The sequence below is a fragment of the Juglans regia genome, chromosome 11, assembly GCF_001411555.2.
Source record: "Juglans regia cultivar Chandler chromosome 11, Walnut 2.0, whole genome shotgun sequence".
Taxonomy (NCBI): Eukaryota; Viridiplantae; Streptophyta; class Magnoliopsida; order Fagales; family Juglandaceae; genus Juglans; species Juglans regia.
Window position 1 is genome coordinate 30271875 of NC_049911.1, and position 24781 is coordinate 30296655.

The 24781-nt window shown below is 32.9% G+C and overlaps 2 protein-coding genes and 2 pseudogenes across 3 annotated transcripts; 1 reads left to right on the forward strand and 3 right to left on the reverse strand.

The window, feature by feature from the left end:
• Positions 1 to 1584: 1584 nt before the first annotated feature.
• On the reverse strand, positions 1585 to 5017 carry LOC108979309 (annotated as a pseudogene).
• A 415-nt stretch (positions 5018 to 5432) lies between these two features.
• Positions 5433 to 8278, reverse strand: LOC109016138 (annotated as a pseudogene).
• Positions 8279 to 13574: 5296 nt separating this feature from the next.
• Positions 13575 to 17241, forward strand: LOC109008331 (protein SICKLE-like). The gene is made up of 3 exons (XM_035695466.1): positions 13575 to 13758; positions 15234 to 15545; positions 16245 to 17241. The coding sequence occupies exons 2-3, from the start codon at positions 15239 to 15241 to the stop codon at positions 16760 to 16762; spliced, it is 825 nt and encodes a 274-aa protein (XP_035551359.1). The 5' UTR covers positions 13575 to 13758; positions 15234 to 15238; the 3' UTR covers positions 16763 to 17241.
• A 588-nt stretch (positions 17242 to 17829) lies between these two features.
• LOC108980456 (VIN3-like protein 2) lies at positions 17830 to 23541 on the reverse strand. Of its 2 annotated transcripts, none has more exons than XM_035695520.1 (4): positions 22978 to 23541; positions 20117 to 20747; positions 19174 to 19484; positions 17830 to 18857 (listed from the first exon to the last, which is right to left on the reverse strand). In XM_035695520.1, the coding sequence occupies exons 1-4, from the start codon at positions 23024 to 23026 to the stop codon at positions 18043 to 18045; spliced, it is 1806 nt and encodes a 601-aa protein (XP_035551413.1). In that variant the 5' UTR covers positions 23027 to 23541; the 3' UTR covers positions 17830 to 18042. The 2 variants fall into 2 exon arrangements, with proteins under 2 accessions (XP_035551413.1, XP_035551412.1); XM_035695519.1 differs by having other exon boundaries at positions 17830 to 18860.
• Between the last annotated feature and the right edge of the window lie 1240 nt (positions 23542 to 24781).

The window sequence follows — 24781 nt, forward strand, 5'->3', positions numbered from 1 at the left end:
AACTCAAAACTTAAGCTAAATGTTTTTTATGAGTATATAGGTCATTTTGACAAAAGTTATCTATATTTTGAACTTCACTGGCATTTGACTAGTCCAATATCAATGCTCTTAAGAGTGCATCATTCAAGTTCAACCAATTGATCGAGGAGTCTGAGAACTTTCCATTCTATTTGTTTCTTAAAATTTAATAGAAGTATTATATTATTTTGTAGAATGTAAGACTAATTTTATTTGTTTATTTTTGATAATTTAAGGTAAACTAATTAAGTAGTGAGGTGGGTCTGGTAATTTGCAGAATCTAAATGTTCTGTTATACTTTTGTGTCAACTACTTAATTAGCTTATCTTTTCTTTTTGGTAAGTGTGTTAACTACTTAATTAACCTTCAAAAAATGCTATTTGATCATGGTTATATTGCTTATGTTCCATCTAGAAAACGAAGGTCCGTCCTATGCACTACGCATGCAAGATGTTCCGTCTTTTGAATTCTATGAACGCGATGCATGCAGTTTGTTTTACTTTTATGCGAATACATATATTATATATAATATATGTGTGTATGTATAAGAAGGAATTTAATGTTATAAGCCTCTAATGTTATTCAAATTCTATTGGTTGATGAGTAGTGTTAATTTGAAATGTCATGTATAGGGTCATATGCAGAAAGTTTTCAAATTGTTCGTACTCAACAATACTCGATAAAATAATAATTTTTTCAACATGTCCTTGCATAAGCCTCCTTAAGTGCTTCTCATAATAAATTCAATTATTCTTAGCTAATAAAATAGGTCATTTAAATTAATTAAATAAGTTGAAAGCTTTCGAGTGCTCAAAGCCTTTAAGTCATGTAATTGCCATTTTCATAACTTATCAAATGAATCAAAACTGAATATTCATCCTTTTAGCCCTTGAACTTGTATTTGGCTCATCTGAAACTTGCAACATATTTTTAAGATTAGACCCACATTGGTTCCCATTATTCGACCAAGCCTTCAAAGTTCTTCCAAACACTTCACTTTTCCATTTCCTCTTCAGTTTGCATCTCATCACTTTCTTCTCACCTTCGACGGTCGTGTGACAGAAACCGATAAAATCACCGCACATATGCTCGTTATTGTATAATAAGTCGACGGCATCTATAGAATTGAAAGAACGGGGAATGTAGCCAGTTAGATTATTATGACTTAGTTTAAGTGTATGTAGACTAGTAAGTTGAGTGATATCAGAGGGAATGCTTCCAGTTAAGGAGTTTTTGCTCAATGACAGGTGTTCCAAGTTCTTGCAACTGCCTAGACCAATAGGAATTGAGCCTTTGAGATTGTTATTGTCGAGATTTAGTTTGTTATTAAATGTGCTCATGGGCCGCACAACCAGGCCCATGTGGACTGCCTCGATGCACAGCCCACCCAAGGAATAAAAATGTCCTTTATGTCTCCATAAGGGTCAAACAAAGGCATCAACGTCATTAGGCTGGAACAATTTTTTTTAATAATTTCTGGCTTTCTAAACTAACTCATATCTTTCCAAAAAAAATCTCAAAAATAATATAAATTTAACTTTTACATAACATACACTAAAGCCACAGGAAGTATACTGTATGTGAATAGTAGAAATATGTCATAAACATAAACCAGATGAAATAGATGCGAAACAGATGATATTGCATAATTTCTCATAACTTATGTTATGTGAATATTGCATAACATACACTAAAAAACAGAGACAGATTCTCACACACACACACACACACAAACATGGAAGTTCATCGAACAACAAGACGCTCAACCTTGCAACAAGCATTTCATGATTGAGTTTCGCTGTCTTCAATCAGATGCAAGAGTGAAACTGTATGTAGGGGCTTAGCTGAAGGCTTCCTGTTGGAAACAAAATCTTGGGACACACGTTTCATTGTAGGCCGAGATTTTGGTTTGGTGCGTAGGCATGCAAGTGCTATTGTAGCAACAAAGCAAATATCTTGTGCAACTCGATGATTTGGAGGTGGTAACCGTTGGTCTAACATTTCATGTAACATCACATTTTGATATGGTGATGATGATAATAAAGTCAAGAGTTCTCCCGGATGTCTTCCCATTAATATTTCCAGGGCCACCACTCCAAAGCTATATACATCACATTTTTCAGTAACCACAATGGTATATGCCAGTTCTGCATAAAAATAAAAGAAAATTGAAAACCACTGAAAAGTATAATGCATTTCTTTTTCTTCTTTCTGTCTTTTTATTTTTCAAGTTTTTCTTTAACAAACTTATCAAAACTTGTGATCACTAGAAAATTTATAGCTAGAGGAAGTGATTAACACGGCTAATGTGAAAGTCTGTAGATATGGATTAAAATTAACAAATAGAACCATAACCTCAAAATCATGCATATCCCCAACTAGCATGAGTAGATGGAAACCCATACTTGCCGAACAGTTGGAATGAGTGAAATAAATAAACCATTAAAGACATCTAAGTTATTGCAAAAAAGGAAGAATTTACCTGGAGCGATGTAACCGTAGGTTCCGACAAGTAATGTTTAATTGGAAGAATCAAGATGAAGAAGTTTAGCAGTACCAAAGTCAGAGACAAATGGTTCAAATTTAGAGTTCAAAAGGATATTGTTGCTTGATATATCTCGGTGAACAATTGCTGTATGCATTCATGATGCATGTAAGATAAGGCATGTGCTGTGCATTTGATGATGTTCACCCTCTTATTCCAATCCAATTTCAGAGCCTCAGTATCATCTCTTAGCACACAAAATAGGCTTCCCCTTTCCATATACTCATAGACCAAAAACATGCATTGTTTATGTAAACAAAAACCATGTAGTTTTATAATGTTTCGATGTCGAATCTCTGTCAGCACCTTAACCTCGTTCTGAAAACTCTTATCAAAAGTTGTGTTCTCAGCCTCTAATCGATGAAGTTTCTTCAAGGCAACCACTTTACCGCCAGGTAATTCGGCTTTGTAAACACTACCATAACCACCGGTTCCAATACAATATCTAATGTCAAAGTCCTCAGTTGCTTTAAGGATGTCTTAATATGCAATGTGTCCATCGTAATTCCATACCGAGAACAAGTTCCCATTCTTTGTTTCTATCGAATTCGGTTTAGTTTGCTTAACCATGCGTCGACAAAGGAGTAAAACCCCAACAGCAAAGAGAATAAGGAAGAAGATGGGGATGGGAACAAAAATTTTTATTCTGGTTGATTTTTCACTCGAAGCAATTGCGGGAGAGGTTGCAAGGCAAGGAGGGATACCCTTGAAGTTACCACACAGATTCTTGTTGCCAATTAATGTGAAAGAGGTACGACTCTGATACCCGTCTGGAATTTTTCCGGTAAGATTATTGTAACTGAGATCCAAGAAATTTAAATACGGTAAACTCCAAAATTCAAAAGGGATTTCTCCGCTGAGAAAGTTATGACTAAGGCCAATAGATTTTATCGAACGTATAGAACGAATTTGAAGGGGAATGTTTCCAGTTAAGGAGTTGTTGCTTAATAGTAAGTGCTCCAAGACTTGGAAATTGGCCAGATCAACTGAAATTGAACCAGTGAGATTATTACCTTCTAGATTCAGAAGTGTCAGCTTCTCCAAACTCCCTAATTGTACAGGAATAGAACCATTGATTTGATTCCTACCAAGGAACAGAGTTTGCAAATTAGTTAAATTGCCAATAGTTGAAGGGATTTGACCAATAAGGATGTTATTACTCAGGTCCAAACCGACAAGACCCTTTAGAAGCCCTATTTTTGACGGTATAAGACCAGTGAATTGATTAGAAGACATGTCCAAAAAGGTGAGATTGGTTAAAAATGGAAGAGAAGAAGGGATTGCTCCGTTGAAGTTGTTTCCCTTCAGATCTAATTGAATGAGTTTGCTCAGATTACCTATTTCCTTGGGTATGGAACCATTGAAGTTGTTTCCAGAGAGAATCAAATGGGTGAGATTGGTTAAAAGCAGAAGAGAAGAAGGGATTGCTCCGATGAAGTTGTTTCCCTTCAGATCTAATTGAATGAGTTTGTTCAGATTTCCTAATTCTTTGGTTACGGAGCCATTGAAGTTGTTTCCAGAGATGAGCAAATGGGTGAGATTGGTTAAAAGCAGAAGAGAAGAATGGATTGGTCCGATGAAGCTGTTTCCCTTCATATTTAATAGAATGAGTTTGCTCAGATTTCCTAATTCTTTGGGTACGAAGCCATTGAAGTTGTTTTCAGAGAGAAGAAAATGGGTGATATTGGGTAAAAGACCAAGAGATGAGGGGATGGGTCCAGTGAAATTGTTATTGCTCAAATCCAATGCAACGAGCTTGCTCATATTACCGAAGCTGTTGGGTATGAAACCAGTGAGATGATTTGAAGAAACATCCAATATTTCTATTTCGGTGAGGATTGTCAGCGTAGGAGGGAAGTTGCCAGTGAGACCATTGAAGGTTACATACATGCGGGTGAGTTTCGATAGCAGACCTATCTCGGGAGGGATAAAACCAACAAGATTATTGTAGGAGAGATCAAGGAATATGAGTTTGGATAAAAAACCTATCTCAGATGGGATGCTTCCCTGAAGATTAGTTTGGCTCAGACTAAGAGAGACTAAATTTGGCAAGTAAGAAAAGTTGAGTTTCAACTTACTTCCCAAAGTGACACTGTCTAAGTTGACAACTGTGACGCTTCTACCAGCATTGCAAGTGATACCATCCCACTCGCAAGGACTGGAGGAATCACTGGCATTGTGATTCGGCCACCATCCACTCTCCCGCAGAGTCTTGGCTTCGAGTTCTAGTGCTGACGATGATGACCCAGATGCTGCCACCAAGTCGATCGTCGTATCGAAATAGGCTCCGTAGAACAAGATGCAGAGAGCCCATGCGGTGGAAATGGAAGGGGAGTGAGCCATGTTCAAGCGTATGATCGATGCATTGGTGTAGCTTCGAAGGACCGGTTGTTATATGTTCATGCAGATCAGAAACCATCGGAACGAGATAGATGAGAAACCTGCGAAATATAGAAATGGTTTATAAACAGTAATAAAATAGTTTAAGTTATGATATTTTATAAAATTTTAAAATAAAAGAAAGAAAAAATGAAATAAAATTATTATAAAATTTAAATATTGTTATAATATAATTTTTTAATATAAATTTTATTTTGAGATTTAAAAAAATTAAATTATTTTTTGTATTTTATTTATAAGTTTAAAATGATTAATAGATAAAAAAAAATTTAAATATTTAAAATTAAATATATATATATTTAAATAATATTTAAAGAATTAAAAAATAGAATGAGACGATAATAAAAGAGATCAACTTCTCCACGTCTCAATTAACCATCGCCGCCCTCAATTAACAATTGAATTATTGTTCCAGTTTTCCAACACGCGAGGTCAGTTAAGACTAAACTAGAGTCAAATAAAGTAATCCTCATGTATGAATTTCGGAATTTCCTTGTCTTGGAATTTTCATTAATTCCTCAAGACTTTGCACGTCCGGACCTGAAAAGAGTAGTCGACAAGTTAGGTTAATTATTTCAGAAAAGAATTTCATTAGCCATCCTTCTATACTTCACATTTTATAAAAAATATCTACACATTTTATAAAAAATACATCTACACTTTATAAAAAAATTATAAATATGAAATATGTGATGTGAACAATTACTGATTTATAGCAAAACTCATTATTTCAAAAGTAATCAATATGAACTACTTCAGACTTAGTCTGATGAACCTAAAGTAAAAATTAAAGCAATTAAAATCTACCATCCAAACGAATTTACCAATCCTGAGTGTTAACGTCATGTTTCGTACATTTTTAGACTATGTTTCAATAATTCAAGTCTTCAAAATTAGGCCGGCAAAAACGAATAAGAAAAAAATTGAGAGAGGGCTATGGTTGTTGGATGACTCATAGTCTATTGTTCCAGTTTTCCAACACACCAACCATTTTGACGTCTCTTTTAAGTTGAGGTGGATTTTGAATATAAATAGTAGTCGAAAAATTAGGTCAATTATTTCAAAGTAATCAACAACTACTTCAGACTTTAGACTATAGAGCATTGACAATGCTGGTCTAACTAAAGTCAAAGCCAAAATTTGCTGAAACTGCATATTTTACCTAAAGTCAAAGCCATTTAACATATACTTCACATTGAATTATCCATATATTAGTTAAAATATTAATATAATATTATTTTTTAATAATAATATTTTATTTATTTTTTCATATTTTGAAACTACACTAATTATGTTAATTAATAATTTGAGATAAAAATATTAATAACCATGTACAAAATTAGTTAATTAGTATTATTATTGAAAATTTTAATTAATAATTAGAGATAGCAATATTTTAAAATAAAATATATGTTTTGGCTAGTCAAAGATGGAGAAAGGTTTGGATTTACTGTTACTTGAAGGACTTTAACTAGTTCAATGCATCTGATTTAATAAAAAACTAGCCATATTTTTTACTTCATTAGTATTTGACTAGTCTAATGCTATTGTTCTTAATCCGACCAACCTAAAGTAAAAATGAATGCAATTAAAGTCTAATAGCAATTAAAGTCTAAAAATTAAAGCAATTAAAGCATACAAAATAACAACATCACGTACTCCTTCAATGTATTTATAAATATATTGAGAAATGATATTTATAATTTTAGAATGTATAAATCTCGTATATTCATTCTGACTTATTCATTCTGAACAAAATATATAAATATTTGATACACGTGAAGAAACTGTCTGTCGAACACTAACATAACAAGGCTAACGTGGCAAACAATGACGGTGCCACGTGGAGACCAGATAGATGGGGCCATTGCCCCTGGCCTAAAAAAAAAAAGAAAAGCTTATTTAATTTGAAATAAAACTGAAAATAATGTAATTTTTCCCCCTCAAAGAATTAGAAAATCTCTTAAAATTCATCAAAAGTATATATGAAAAGTCTTCTTCTAATTCCATCTAAACTTTTCTCCATTAAAATACATTAAATAATGTTCTCAATTTTTAATGTGATCGGTTATTAAAGTTTGATAAAATTGTTTGTTATAGATCATTGTTTGAGTATGAAACGGAATATATATTGAGTTAGTCTACATACAGTTTTTAAATATAGACCGTTCATGTAAGCTCTTACAGTTATGTTTAAAAAAATTTAAAATTATAATAATATCATTTTTAAAATGATGATTTTTTTTTTATCCACATTCATCAATCAAGACTGCACACGCAATCTACTACTCAGGACTGTAAATAGAATTTCTCAATATATATATATATATATATGCATGTACACATATAATCATCATCTTATAAATTAACTTAACAAAAAATAACATTCAACATTAATTGAACCATACCTCAAAATCAAGCATATCCTATCAGCAGTGTTATATGGTTGTTATTGTAGATGATGAGTAAATGGAAAACCATTCATATATGCCGTAGAATAATTGGGAGGAGTGAAATAAATAATTAATTAATTAAAGACATAAGATATTGCACTTACAAAAATAACAATTAATTACCTGGGGCAATATAACCGTAAGTTCCGGCGACTAACGTTCGATTAGAGGAATCAGGATGAAGGAGTCTAGCCGTGCCAAAGTCAGAGACAAATGCCTCCAATTTAGAGTTCAATAGGATATTGTTGCTCGATATATCCCGATGAACTAGTGCAGGTATGCATTCATGATGCATATAAGATAAGGCATGTGCTGTGCATTTGATGATGTTCACCCTCTTGTTCCAATCCAGTTCTACAGCTTCAGCATCATTTCTAAGTACACAAAATAGGCTTCCCCTTTCCATGTACTCATACACCAAAAACATGCATCTCTTATGTAAACAAAAACCATGAAGCTTTATAATATTTCGATGTCGAATCTCTGTCAGCACCGTTACCTCGTTCTGAAAACTCTTATCAAAAGCTTTGTTCTCCGCTTCTAATTAATGAAGTTTCTTCAAGGCAACCACTTTGCCGTCGGGTAATTCGGCTTTGTAAACACTACCATAACTACCAGTTCCAATACAATATCTAAGATCAAAGTTCTCGGTTGCTTTAATGATCTCTTTATACGCAATGTATCCATCATAATTCCATATTGAGAACATGTCCCCATTCTTTCTTTCCATCGACTTTGGTTTAGTTTTCTTAGCCATGCGTCGACGAAAGAGTACTAAAGCCCCAAGAACTAAGAAAACAGCAAGAAACATGGAGATGCACCATGTGAGCAGCACAGCGGAAATGGAAAGAGAGAATGCCATGTATGTTTTAAGTCATGTATGATTGATGAGTACTTCTAACTTCGAAGGGGCTGATCGATCGTGAATAACACAGTACTGAGTCATGCAGAGAGACTCATGACAGTCTCCGTTGACCTGGAGTCCACGATTGTGAATTTCGTGCTCACAATTAAAAAAGAAACCAAGTGAATTGCCGACCACAATGCCTGATCATGTGCTCACCCAATTTGCTGCTGCATGTGTATGATTAATTATGATTGTGATCAGGTGCTGGCCATTGTGGTCGGTCGATCGGTTTATTATTCTTATTTTTCAACACGCCAGCCATTAATTTTGGCGTGTCTTTTGGTCACTTGAGACTCTTCAACTAATTAAAGCAGTCCCTATATATCAATTTCGGAAGTTTCCTTGAATTGACTTGGAATCTTCAATTCCGCAAAGACTTTTTCAAGTACGTTAATTCGGATCTTAAATTCCCCCAAAGAGTACTCAAAAAGTTAATTATTCCAATAGTAATCAGCAAGTAGTACTGCCACCTCGAACTCAGTCCGATGAACCTAAACTAAATTAAAGCAAAAATCTATTATCCAAACGAATTTACCAATCCTGAGTTTGTTAATAATTGGGGGGCTGGGAAAGCTGCCCACACACTATAAGAAAAAGGGTTATTTTCTGTGATCACTTTTTAATATTTTTAAAAAAATTTAAAAAAAAAGTTTACAATGTTATTAAATAATATTTTTTTCATTACTAAGTAAAATAAATAAATAAAATAAAATGGGAGTGGGAGCATGAGCGGGATCCCTAGCATTACCTAATTTTATTTGTTTATTTTTTATAATTTAATGTAAACTAATTAAGTAGTGAGGTGGGTTGGCTACAAAAAAAAAAAAAAAAAGTAGTTAGTAAACTTCTCATTCTGTTGTTTCTTCAAATTTAATACAAGTGTTATATTATTTTTTAGAATATAAGAGTTATTTTATTTATTTTATTTTTTATAATTTAAGATAAAGTACTAAGTAGTAAGCTGGGTTTGGTTGAATGTTAAGTAATATACCTATAGTTTTTTCATCCTACGTCTTTAATTCCGTGGTTTGCTGAACAATGAATAACTATTAGCTTCAAACAAAATACATCATTTAAAAATGGAAAAAGTTAGGAATCCCGTTGTCCTTTTTTTTTTTTTAATTTTTTTATTTAATAATTAAGAAACTATTGTTTAATAATATTGTTAATTTTTTAAAAAAAATATATTTAAACGTGTTGAAAAAATAATATAAAATAAAGTTAAAATAAACTAGCGGTAGCCCCAACCCTGTGTAGACCCACCCTTTAAAAATACTTAGGAAAATGCTACATGCCCCGCTGGGGGCTCCCGCTGGGGCCTGTAGCAATTTTTTTATATATATTTTTTAAATTTATTTTTATATAGATATTTTTAATAATATTAAATATTTTAAAAAATAAAATAAAAATTATAATATTATTTAAAAATATTTTCTTAATTATGAAGTAAAATAAAAATTAATATTTAATGATTTGTATTTTACTTTTTGATTAAGGAAGTGTTTTTTTTTTTACTTTCTGATTAAGGAAGTGTTTTTTAATGATTTGTTTTTTACTTTCTGATTAAGGAAGTGTTTTTTAATGATTTGCTTTTACTTTTTGATTAAGGAAGTGTTTTTTAATGATTTTTTTTTTTACTTTCTGATTAAAGAAGTGTTTTTTAATGATTTTTTTTTTACTTTCTGATTAAGGAAGTGTTTTTTAATGATATTTTAAATTTATTTTATTTTTTAAAAATATTTATAAGTGTAAAAAAAATCTATATAAAAAATAAATTAAAAAATTACACATAAAAAAGTACATGTTAAGTTCAACGGGTGCCCCCAACAGGGGCTGTAATATGACTATTTTAAATATTTTTTAAAAAAATCATAATATTATTAAAAAATATTTTCTTAATCATAAAGTAATTTTTTTATAATTTTTTATTTTACTTCGTGATTAAGAAAGTATTTTTTAATATATATTTTTTACTTTTGAATTAAAAAAATATTTTCTTAATAATATTTTAATTTTATTTTATTTTTTTAAAATATTTTAAAATATTAAAAAATCTATATAAAAATTATTTAAATAAAATATATATTAAATAATATTACAGCCCCAGCGGGAGCTCCCAGCGGGGCTGTAGCACTACCCAAATACTTATCACCTAGCGTCTGAATACACAATCATTCCAACTTTCACGTAACTTTTTCATTGTCCACAAGTTGGACAAGACAATCAGCAAAATGTTGGCGCAAATGGGCTTCAAAATAATAAAATAGTGAGAGAAAACAAAAATTGTTTCAAGACACGTTATAATGTTGGTTTCTTTAAAACAACATTCGCTCTCGCTAGTTATGGTATGTACATGGGTTACCAATAAATTTACCTCCAATATACAATAAAACTCATAATAAATTTGTTTGTCTAACTGTATTATGTACATATCAAATTAAATCCGAATACCTTCAAGTTTTACTATTCAACTAAGAAATTAAAAATATGTTTTTAGTAAAATGAACAAATTATAATAACAAATTTTAAAAAAATGAACACCTTTTGTGATAGAGAGAGATTCAAAATTTCCTTCTAGAATTGTTAAATTTGTAGGCCAATGAGCATATTTATAGATGGTTAAAAGATGCAACTTTTTAGTTTATTAAAACCAGTTCGAATAGATACATATATTACTATACTTGTTGCCAAATAACCCAACACTTGGACTTGGTCCATTGGTCACGTGGGCGTCTACCAACCAGTTTGCAATGATTAAGGGTGTAAAAATTAATCGAAAAATAGGATCGAACCGGCCCAAATCGGTGGAATCAGTCCGGTCTGGGATCCGTTTCCTTAGTTTCAAAACTGATCAGTACCCGATTGGTTTCGATTTTATGCTTTTTAGGACCGAACATGTTCACTATATTATATATTTTAAATTAATTTTATAATATTATTTAAAATTTGTTTATATAATAATATAAATTATAATTATATATAAGATAATTTTCTTATAATCTATAACATAAAATTATAATCTTAAACATAAAAATTTATTTGATTATACACTTTAAACATAATATATATATATTAATAAAATTTTATGGCCTAATAAATTCTCAACATATTCATTTTGATAAATACATAATACATCAGTATATTAATTACATTTCGTTTTAATTAATTAGTATACTAATATATATTAGTATATTAATTACATTTTATGTGCTAATACTAATATTATTAATATTAGTTTAAGTTTATATGTAAATCATTATAGTATTAGCAGTTATACTAATACTATATCACTATATGATACTATAGTAATATAGTAATGGTATTAGTATAACTATCAGTGATATAGTTATATTGATAGTTATATTAATATTATTATATTAAATTAAAATCACTATAAGAAATACTAATATATAGTTATACTAATTAGTAATAACTATAACTTTAACTAATATTTATACTAATACTAATATAGGAATACTAAATCACTATAACTTATACTAATATAATTATACTAAATCACTGTAACTAATACTAATATATTGTAATTTGTTAGACTTTTGAATTTATTTTATTTCATAGCATGATTTCCTTTTTATTGAAGATTTTTTATTTTCGATTTTTGTGGCAGGTATATTTATAGGCTTATAGCAGATTTTTGTTTCCAGTTTTTGTTTTATAACAGTTTTTTTATAGCAGTTTTTTTTATAAAGTAGATTTTTATAAATAGTAACAGATTTTTAATAAAACAGATTTTTTATAAAACAAATTTTTTTATAAATAAATTTTTATTTTTTTAAAACTAAAAAATCGAATCGAACTAGACTAGAACCGTTAAAACCGATATCATAAGATAACTGATACGTAATTGATTTTCAAAAATATAAAACTGAAACATAGCGGTTCGGTCCTAAATGTCCTCTATACTCCATGAGGGTCAAACAAAGGTATAAGTGTCATTAGGCTAGATCAATTTCTTTATAATTTCTCTCTTTCTAAAAACTAACTCATATTTTTTCCAAATAAATCTCAAAAATAATATTAATTTAACTTTTACATTAATTTCCTGGGGACCCTTGGGCTCATGGGCCGCACGCCCAAGCCAGTGTGCGTTACCTCCATGCACAGCCCACCCGTGGAATAAAAATGTCCTCTGTGTCTCTACGAGGATCAAACAAAGGCATCAATGTCTTTTTTTTTTTTTTTTCCCCTAAGCCAAAGGCATCAATGTCAATAGATCAATTTCTTTATAATTTCTCTCTTTCTAAACTAACTTATATATTTCCAAATAAATCTAAAAAATAACATTAATAAATATAATATTTTTAAAATATTTCCAACACAAAAGAATAACATCACATAACGTATACAAATACATCTTTGTTTAGCTGATCATCGTTTGAGGCGAGCTACTTTCATTTAAGGATATATATACTACTTCTGATGAAAGTGATAATAAATAAAAAAAATATTATCAAATCAGTGTGTAAATTGAAAAGCACATTTAATAAAATACTTACATGATATAATTTAATTTGAAAGATAAATTTTAAATTTTACAAATAAAATTTTACCATTTAAGTGACGTGGATGATGTGCTCTATATACCGATTTAAAAATATAATAATTTCAATAAAATAGAAAAATGTTTGTATGCCTCTCATATATCATATATGCCTCCAAATGTGCCCCTCTTGTATTTTATTTTATTTTATTTTATTTTTGAATGATTAAGAGAGTGACTATTAGTAAATTGATTTATTTATTTTTAAATATTTAAAGATGTTTAAAAAAATATTTTAAAAAAATGTAATTACACTAAAGCACATTTAGAGGCATATTTGGGAGGCATTGTAGCATTGTTCATAAAAATAAGCCATGAAATCCCTAACATTTTTTTTATGTAACAAATTTCAACAATTATATTTTTTATTCTTTTATTGCGTTATCTACAACTATTTACAAAAACGATGCCATGACATGTGTTAGGATTGAAGTACTATTTATTTATATTTGAAAACTATCAATTATTCTTAAAGGGTACAACGATAAAAACATTTCATACGAATAAATCTTTAAATTAATATATTAAATATATTTTATAATAAATATATATTTATAATTTAACGAATCATACCTTCATTTTATTTAAAATCGATAGAGTTTGTATAAATTGAAAAATTAAAATACTTTTAAGATATTTTAAAATAATATTAAGCTTGAGTTGGGGGAAATGCCGTTTTGTTCGTCTGAGTCGTCTCGAGGCTCAAAATTAAAATTCCTCGACCTTTCTTCAGCAACGGTTCCAGAAGGGGGTGACTCACTCCATTGATGCTACACGGATGCACGGGTGCTACCCATACGTGCTTCAGCTATAAACGGCGAGATCCAGCACAGCCGTAGCCAACTCAAGCTTAATATTATCTCTGAGCTTCAAGGTATGCTAATTGCTAAAAGAAACCCCATCTTCATACGCGGATTTTCCAGCTTTCCGCCTCCAATTCCTTATTTCCTGTTTCTATAGTTCGAATCCGTGCGAATTAATCGTGATTTCACCAATCCTTATGGTTTCACCTGTCCCTTAGCTGTTTAACGCAGTGGTATTTAGTTTGAATTTCTCCTGGCGAAAAATTGGATCAGTCTTTAAGGTTTCTTCAAGCAACCTGTGGTGGTTTTTTTTGTGTTTGAAATGTTCGAATTGGGTTTTCTTTAGGGTTCTTATAGGTAGCTTCGTTACCCATATGCAAGTATGTTGAAGTTTATGTTATTTTACTTCTGTGTCAACTACTCAGCTTATCATGTCCTTGTGACAAGTGCGTTAACTACTTAAACCTTCAAAAAATGTTTTTTTGATAATCGTTATATTGCTTATATTCCAGCTAGAAAACTAAGGTCCTATGCACTACGCAATGCGAATACATATAAGAAGGAATTTCATGTTAGCCCCTAATGTTATGATTTTTATCCAGTTCTTTCGAGGTCTGATATTGACGGTATTTACAAATATGATACCTCTATTGGCCGATATCCACAATGGATCAGTCTAGTGGTATTTGACAATCTGCAGTAGTTATGGAATCCATCGGTTTGGGTTTGGGTTTGGAAATATTTCACGGCAAAGACAGCCGTGGCTTCTGATGTAGCATTGGTTATGTATGACTCCGTGATATCAATAAGATGCTTTTATGAGTTCATCCCTTCTATTGTTGCATATGGAACATTTGTATTTAAGAACTGAGGGGTCGTAGTGCTAGCAAAACAAACTTACCACGCATGGACAACACCCACCCCCTACCTGCCCTTCTTTTTTCTTTATTTTGCTTGGCCAATTCCAAACTAAAGATCTCCCCCCAACCCCACCACTATAGGTTGGCCCATAGGGCTTTAAGTGGAGCATGTGTTAAACCATGCTGTCTACGTCATAAACTTAGATATCATTTTCTATTTTCCAGATTTATCCACTCCAATAAGTTTGAGTTTTTGCAAGTGTGCAACTGTCAGACAAGCAAGGGATTTGTTAGGAACGACGAGAGAGAGTAAAACAAAAAGTAGAATCAATCACATACGACACAAGGTTTACGTGGTTCAGCAACATGCCTACATCCATGAAGCTGCAAAGGACTTTATTTAGATGAAAATCAAAGATACAATACGATGGTTGTACAAGGATTAAATACAATATATAGTAAACCCTAATTAGTGGGTCGGGTTGGATTAAGAGCAAAAAAAGGGGTCAAAAATTTTGCCAGGGATGACGGCCCAAGCCTCATTGAAAATCTACTAAAAAATTGCAAACGAATCTTTGTCGGGTCAGGTCATCAAACTGGGCTGCACATAAACAGTGCTAGGCTCAACACGAAGTAGCCCAGCCAGATTAATAGGGATGAATTGTGACCACTATTTTGATTGCCAGGTTAAATGGAGGAATCAGCAAAGAGAAGAGAAAGACTGAAAGCAATGCGTACGCAAGCTGATCAGGCTGAAGTTCCTAATAATGCTCAAAGTTCTGGAATGCCTGGTTACCTCTCCAATCCATTGGTTGAAACTGCAACTACAGCAGTGCGGGAGTCATATGCTCCAAGGTTTGATTTTTACACGGACCCAATGTCAGCATTCTCCGATAGCAGGAAGAGCAGCAAAGCTGGTAATCAGATCAGACCAGATTGTTTCTCTTCTCCAAGTAATAATGGTTCTCCTATGTTACGGTTCTCACCTTCTCTTCCAGGTAAATTATCTATGAACTATTTGTCCTCTCTTATGGTCACAGAATGACATCAAATTACTCCACATGAATAGATGCATATTTTATAGCCACGCATGTCTTTCTTATAGTTCTTTTTCCTGATCCATGAATGTTATCTTTTGTGTGAATTGACATGATGAGATGTGTTTGTATTAGGGGAGAATGAAACCATTTTCATTGTAAATATATTGTTTTTTTCCTGGTGCTTAGAGCATTTGATTATTAGGGGAAATGAACCATTTTCTTTCTAAATCTATGGTTTTTTTTTTATGCTGATGCTTTGAGTATTTGATGGCCTAGTTTAGAGCCACTTTTAGAGATGGAACATGGGTTATTAGAGCATACCATCAGTTGGGACGTAGGAATAGGAAAATATTTGAAAGCTGAAGCAACTTAATCCCAATCACTGACCTAATGTATGTCGTGGTGCAAATATTGTATATATGTGCGTGCATATCTTATTTTGAAGTTCAATTGACATATGTATGCATGTATGAATGTATGTATGCAGGTATGCATGTATTTAAGGATTATTCTTTAGTTGCAAATGAGAATAATAGATTGGGATTCTTGTAGTGTAATCCAATTCATGTTATTAGTCCAATAATGCCCAGAATTTTGTATGATTACAATGAGCTGCCTTTTCCTTTCCCCCCTCAGTTTTCATTCGGTTTGATATAGCAGGACCAAGGAATCCATCTCTTGCTCATCAAATTCAGAGTAATTGGTCACCGAACCAGATAATGTATCAACCACAAGGTATGGCCAGTCCTCATCGAAGCCCAGTAAGAACGGCCAGTCCTTTTTCTATACATCCACAAACTCCTGAATTCTGGAATGGATCCACCGGCCCAACTAGCTATAGTTCTTCATCTAATCCATCTAGAGGGGGCCATCTTCCAAGCCCTGGCTTTGGACATAGTGGTAGCCCTTATTCAAACACCGGGCAAGGCAGGGGTTATTGGGCCAGCCAAAGTCCAAGCCCTGGTTCAGGGCGAGGTGGTCCTCACCCCACTTCTGGAAGAGGTGGTAGTCGCTGGTATGGCAGCAGCAGGAGCCCTGGTTTGGGACAAAGTAGTGGACAAGGACGGGGTTCTCATGCTCGTTTCTCGGCACCAGGCCGACCGCTGGGTCCAGAGCAGTTTTACAACGAGTCCATGTTGGAAGACCCATGGAAGTTTTTGAAACCTGTTATGTAGCAGAGCCTGCATGTTTCTGTGAATTACTTGAACACCCCTGACTCGTCCAGGAATTGGACTACAAAATCTCACAGTACAAAAAAAGCGAGAGTTTCAGAAGCTTTAAATAAGTCAAGTAATCAACCAAGCTTAGCGGAGTACTTGGCTGACTCGTTTAAAGAAGCTGTTGATGACGGAGCAAGTAAATGACAGTTGCTTTGGCGAGCCTTTTGCTACGTTTACGCCCTACTCTTAGGATGGCTAACCAGAAAGAGAAGCAGGAAGGCAAAAAAGACGGCTATTGGATGTCTGGGGCGCCTTTCCCCCCCAAAAAAAAATTATCATTAAAATTCTGAGTAAATTATCTGATATTTTGCTAGCATGGAAAGTTGATTGTTGTTTTTTGTAAGTTCTTTTGGCCATAGTAAAGTTTTCCTTTGCAGTTAGTATACTAAAAGAAATATTAAAAATCTCTTATTTTTTTCTGTAAAACAGATCTAATAAATATATCACGTTTAGCTGTATCAATTTCTTAGTTTTATTTTATGATATATATATATATTTTTAATGTGAATCCAGCACTTCCATTCAAGACAATTCGATCAAATTTTTGCGGTCTGGCCGATAAAGGTTTCCTTTTACCGTCTGCAAGTAAATGCAACTTCCAGGAAAAGTGATTTTTCTCAGTACGCAATAGAGTCCCTTGCAATAAAATCGGTGCTATAAAGTCACATTGTCACAGATGTTTCTGATCAAACGGTATTAGGAAAGGAGTGGTGCTTCTCTGCTGTCTGCAACTATTTCTGCCGCTTAGTGTAAATTGTATTTTTTTTTTTTTTTTACTTTTTATTTTAGACATTTTCTAAACATGTTTAAAAAATAAAAAAATATATAAATACACTAATAGTCACTTTCTTAACCATTTAAAAAAAATTAAATGTATGAGCTATCAAAATAAGAACAAATTAATGAGACATAATGGTATTACTATAATTTTGGAAAGAGGTCAGCATTGTACACAAAAAGTCGGCGGTAAATAGCAGGTGAGTGTTAGAGGTTGTGGTTATATACCAAACATCAAATTGCCATTCTATATGTACACAATTTATTTTTTAACCTGTGGCTGTAATGCCCAAATATCAACTACTATGACTGAGAAATATAGAATTATAAATCAAGGAGCTTCACGTTTTTCTGGCTTGAAAATGTATTTAAATATATTTTCCTGTTTTACCGGCAAAAGCCTACCCTGTCTCGGTTCCTCCTAAAATTTCATGTAGTCAAGATCCCTAATTCAGCATTTAATGCCACAAACTAAAGCAAAAACCATGCCTAGAAACAGGTTTTTGTTCGCAGCATATCTTGTCCATGAAGGTATCCATAAGCTGTCCAGCTAAGCTAGGAGGGTCATCAAGCAAAGCATCCACAAAAACATTAACCACCCTTCTCTCTTGCTCCGTAGCTTTGAGGCTGAACCAAGTGAGAAATTTTACTCTAAAATCTTCATCTATGTGCCCTTCATGCTCTAACCCTCTGACCACTTGCACAGAATGTTCATAATCACTAACCTGTGGTCGCTTTTTACAACCCATATCTGGAACTGCTCGCATTCCACTGCATTTACAAGGCGTTGAAGGAGATACGGCTTCAATGAAAGGAGGTGGAGAGTAAAACCCTTCACTCTTGCTCTTGTTAATCTCAACCAACGGTTGAAGCTTTGCAGGGGATGCTGATTTAACGTTACTAGACTTGGTTGACTCCGCCTGAGGATGATTTTGAGCTATAATTCTATGTTCTGCTTTTCCATGTTCTAAAGCTGTAAAAGAGCTCCCACCTGGAGCAGGTGTCTCCCATTTAGCTTCTGAAACACCCAAGACCCCAATGCTGCTAAACAGAGAAACTTTGCAGAGATACTCTGTTGAAGGATGGAGGTGACATATCTTGAATCTCTTTTCTGGCCTGAATACAATGAAAGTGGGTTGCTCTGGATAGTCCTTAATGACAGACTCCCGATGCCACAGTCTGCAGCCTGGGTTGTTTTTTAACAGATGGTCTTCATATTCTAGCACAACAATCACTGATGTAGGGGTGGACTCTTCAAACCGGATATGACAAACTGCTATAAACATTTCAACCAGATGTCATCAGGAGAAAGATAAATGCAAATTCTAAAAGATTTCTTATGTATGAGCATTATGCAATATAATTTCAGATTCAAAAACTCAAAAATTGACTGTACGTCTACTTTCAATAACTATGGTTATGATGCCACTTAATACCGTGACTGCCCAAAATAACAAAGATCAATATTGTATAAGTTTCATTTGAAGGCTAAATCAAGACGATTCATAAGAAAATTGAGAGCTCATTCTCTCATTCTCCAAAAAAAGAAAACTTTTTTTTTTATAAGCCAAAAAAAGAAAGAAACTTACCAAATGGATCTTTCTTTTCCATATAATTGGGGCAAACCAGCGAATCAAAAGATAGCACTGCAGAAGCACATAACTTCTGGACCTCAGCACCGCAGGAGAGTCTGTTGACAATGCAGCGTACCATACTAGTGCATACCTGATCTAGAGGCCCCACTTCATCATTCAGTATTTTCACTGCAGTTTCCACTATCCTCTGCACTTCTTTGTATAATGCCGTTCCCATGAGAATCTTATGAGCCAGAGATAATCGTAGACACAGTACATCCACTCTTCTAGCCTCCTTGGCAACAATTAATTGTTTTCTCCAGGTTCTGTAAAAAGACCAAATATCAGTTGGCCAATCCTTTTGCGTGGTATCTTGGGGTAAAAGCTATGAAAGTGGTAGGATCAATTAACCAAAGAAGTGAGTAGCCATGTTATAATTTGCTTTCGCATTAGGATTAACCCGATTACTTTTTCTTTCCTTCTTTTTTCTTTTTAGTGTTGGTTAACCCAATTTCTAATCCCTAACCCTTAAGCAAGTTAAGTTGGTAGGATACCTGGAAACTAAAACCTACATAAAAGGGACAGAAAATGCCAGACCCCTGCGAGTATGCATGTTGGAGATCTAATTCAACTATGTTAATGCAGTTGAATTGGAAATGTATTGTTTAATACCAATGTGAACAAACCAGGTCACTTGCAAGAAATGTTTTTGTAAGTGGCTAGTCAGGTTCTTCAGCTGAGGAAGTAACAAATATATCCGACAGCATCATTGCCTATATATTTACTAGTTTCAATGTGCTATACATTAAAAAAAATGTCGATGTGCTATACAGCTGTGAACAATTAGTTGGGTTTTCAGGGTCTGGTTGCAAGTGTCTACTATCTGGTACTACATATTATTCAGCCCATTGGAAGAACAAATAATATTTATCTAGAAGTTCATAGGCATTGAATTTACCTCATTATCCCATTGATTTTTCCACAGGAAATGCAATAGAAGCTTCCATCCAACTTTTCACAGCACCCATTCTTCAAAATACCAGCTCTTTCATGCTTCAAAGCACATTCCAGATGGCAAGACAATCCACACAAATCATTATCACAGGTCAACCAGAGACTGGGATCCTTGTTATCATCGTAACAATGACAAATACAGCAAGAACATCTTTTGCAAAAAGCATCCTCCAAAGTTAAAGTAGCTCTGCATGCAATATTCTGACACAGCAGAGTTTTAATATGTTCTTCATTGTTTTCCAGAAGGGCATGATTTAGGTCAGTCAATAGTTGAGGTGGGCCTATGTTCCTTTTCCTTTTAAATTTAATATTAGATGGAGAAAAGGAAAAAGAATTGTGCCCCTCGGAATCCTGAAGCACTAACTTTAGAAGGTGTTCTATCATTTGAGATTTTGTATATCCTGTGTACTTTCTCTCTTTCCCCATTTCAGCACAGATGATTTCAAGAAGCTCTGAACGAGTAAAAGAACGAAGAAACTCCGGGGCATCTTTTGACCATCGGGCAATCTCATGGACCAGCTCTCTTTTCTCTCCCAAGCTTAGCCGGCTACATTTTACAGGATCAAGTGCACAACCTTCAAATTTAGAAAAGGAATATAATTTCATCTTCACATCTCCAATGTTACGTCTAGAAGAAGTTTAACATGACTAAAACATTCTCAACAAACCCATGAAGGAAAAAGTAGTCATTCACACACTTTTTTTTTTATTATTGGCACCGAATGTCCGGGAACAGCGTCCCAACTAGTCCTGGAGGTGCACATGCTCTCGGCAAGGAGTTTCCCGTAAGTGCACCTCGGATAATTCAAGGGAAAACTCTCCCAGTCTAATGGCCCCTAGAGATTGTTTGCACGAAGGGGATTTGAACCTTAGACTTGGGGAGAGCATACCCCCAAGCCCAAGGCCTTTACCACTTGAGACAACCCCTAATGTTTTCATTCACACTATCCAATCACGTGTGTGTGTGTGTGTGTGTTTACTTATTCTCTTAAATGTGGTATTCAATTAATACCACATGCTTGAACATGATCTTGAGTAATATATACAGTTGTATTTAACTATTTCTTCCTATTGTTGCATTGTTTTGTCTTTGAAATTTAAGATACAAATAATGTGTCGGGAGATTATGGGACATGAGCTCATTCAGGTTGAGTCCTCATTTTAATTGCCTAAATATCCTGACCTGGTTACACTTAATTCATAAATCAATTTTCTTAAAAACCGAAACCTTTTGGTTTTCTGTTCATGTCTGTGTTAGCAAATCATTTTTCTTAAGATCAATTGACATAAAGCGCTCACATGAAACTCGCCTTAATTCATAAATCATTTTTCTTAATAACCAAATTCACCAACCCTTTTTCATTTTGGTAAACAAGATAAATCAACTGCAAACATTTAAAAACAAGGTCAAGTGTTGTCATTGATTTTAGAGGCAGTCTTCAGCTACATATAGAATTAGTCATACTAAAACCTAGGTTAAGAATGCGGATCAGTTGGCTATTTATGTAGAGTATGACTTGATTCCTGCTATTTGCAAACCCTACAAGATATTTGAGCATTCAACCACAACATGTTCGAAGGTGAATAACAAATTCTTGGCCTACTTCCTATACAACATGCCAAAATCTCTGATTAGCAAGTACTTCTTCAATGAAATCCTCCCATAGAAATATTTCCTTGACTTCCCACCAATAATGTAGCTGAAACAATTAAATATGACCTTAAAATGTGCCAATGCTGATGAAAAAAACTCATTCACATCAGAACTTAGATACATCTATTAGATGCCAAAACTCATTTATTTTCTCTTTTGGGGGGAGTGAACTGTGTAAGATAGTTCCAACACCCTGATTAAAAACATCGCTTAGATAGCAACTGAATAGAAAATTCAACATAAACGAATCAATCTCTCATTCAATATGCAGCTTAGAATTTACGATGCAAGATTTTAAATGCGTCTATTTTTTATGTGTGCTCCATGAATTTGTGTTCTTGTAAGAATTACCGTGCGAAGGAACATATAACATTGCCAGGATCTTAAATTTCCATATGGACTCCTAACAAAATTACGCTATTCACTTAAATTGAATGATCGGTACTTTTAAAACTAGCCTCAAGAAGCAAACGGTTACATAATGGTGATGTTTTTGGCTATTAGTACTCCCGTATAAGAAATTCCTTGCTTGAGTTCTTCCCTTTTTCTATAAAACCTAATCTTACCTTTTACCATTTATCAGCTATCCTTGCATAAATGCCGTATGTGTTTCTTCCCACGTATGCAACACATACTTAAACAAACATACAACTATGATAGCGCAATTGATATTAGTACCCATGCACAGTTATTTCCATCAAGGCTTTTATTAAGATGTACCAAAGCCCCACTTTTGTCCATCCATTTGCAAATAACCATAGGAGTATAAGATTGATAATTGATGTGGGAAGCCAGAAGCAAAGAACCCAAGCCACCACCAAAATATTTTTTATTTTTGTTAAACACCAAAATAAAAACATTATGAAGAATCCAAAAATGACTATACGGCTGTGAAAGAGAGAACCCAGAAGATTTCAAACACTGCCCAACAAACATTCTCAACCATACAGTAAGTATACCACTAATGATAAAGTTTACAAAACCCCAAAAGGCAAAAGAAAAAAAGTTTAATAATATCATAGGCATTGTCCAAGAGAACGTTAAAAGGCATAAAACTCAGCATTATCAATTGGGAGAGCGCAAAGCCACGAACATATATCAGAAACTCTAAAAAATACCCAAAAAAAGGAAAACAGGAAAAGGGAACCGACCTGAGAACACCGAGTCCATGCCTGAAAGCCTTTCTTCTGGTTTGCTCATAATGCTCGAAAAAGAAAAAGAAGGGGGGGAAAACCCTATATTTAAATGATATATTTTTTGACAAAAAAGGGGCTTAAAGTCCAAAAGAGAGAGAATAAATGCAAGAAACGAAATTCATGAAGCAGATAACTCGAAGCGAAGGGAGAGAGTCAGAGGCAAAAGTGGCGTACAAGTAATAAAAAATAATAATGGACATGAATGTGAGATAGGGTACGAATATATTGCAGACGCGGATCAGAAAGCAAGCCATGAAAACTGAGCTAATGAATCGATTTGAGTCCTACGAGGGGTTGGTGTCTTCTCTTTTCGAGCTATTCATTTTGCATGATTTCATATCATCATCATATCATAGGGTAAAAGGCCACCCACGCGCACAGCGTTGCTCTCACTTTGATGGAGTCGAGGATTTCGGTTTCGGGTTTTCACCTCTCCGAAAGCCACGAGCGAGTGAGACAAAAACGCCTTTCGTCTCGTGGGTAGTGGTACGGCGCGGGGATCCTCTCCTGCTATTTGCGTGAGTCCTTCCTTCACCGCCGTATAACTTATTTACTTCTCCACACTTGTGATATATGCTTTGCCAATATCGAGATACGCTTATCCACTCCACACTTCCTCTTCCTCTTTAAAATTATAAAAAAAAAAAATTATAGAATATTTCTAAGATGGTGGGTAAAATATACCATTTGAAAAATACTAAATATACTTAAAAAAAATTATAAAAAAATTATTTATTTACATGTCAATTATTAATACGTTGAAAATCATGAAATTTAAAATAATTTAAAAAAAACTAATAAAATTAATCTTATAAATAAAAATATAAATATATATAATATTACTCATATCATTTATGACACATAAATAGTAAAATTTGATTGATAAAATTTAAATTTTGAAATTTGTATTATAAATTAAATTATGTCTAAGAAGTAGTGTGTAATATAAAAATATTAAAATAACAGTATTATAAAATATAATAATAAAGCTATAGACATAATTATCACGAGTTACCATTAGCGCGTGTGCTATATCCGTATTTGTAGACCACGCTTGAATTAATGTTAAATGTATTACTCAACAATATTTTAAAATGAGGAATATTTTTATAAACTATCTTATAAAAATAATATTACTTTATAAAAATATATTTATCTTACAATATTTATTTTGTAAAATATATTGTATGGTATCGTTACAAAAAAATATAGTAGAAACATGTGTTGGCATGGCTACATTCACCAGCTCAAGCTGCTAAAACGTGATGCAGTGGACTGCTTAGCAGACCCAAAACATAAGATCAAAAGTAAAACAGTCAGGCCTAATTTGGTTATGTAGCGCTTATGAAATAAGATGAGATATTTTATAAATAGTTAAATAAAATATTATTATAATATAATTTTTTAAAAAATTTAAAAATTTTGAGTTTTTTATTATATTTGATGTAATAATTTAATAAAATTATAATAATTATATAAAATAATATGAAATAATTTGTATTTACGTAACCAAACAAATCCTAAATTAGAACGAGAATATATATTAATAAGGGTTCGTTTATTTTTAGAGATGAATTAAAATTAAAATTAAAAAGTTAAATAAAATATTATTAGAATATACTTTTTAATATTATTTTTATTTTGAGATTTAAAAAGATTGAATTATTTATTTTATTTTATGTAAAAATTTAAAAAAATTATAATAATAAAATAAGATGAAGTGAAATGTTTTCTAAAAATAAACTAAACCTAACTTTGA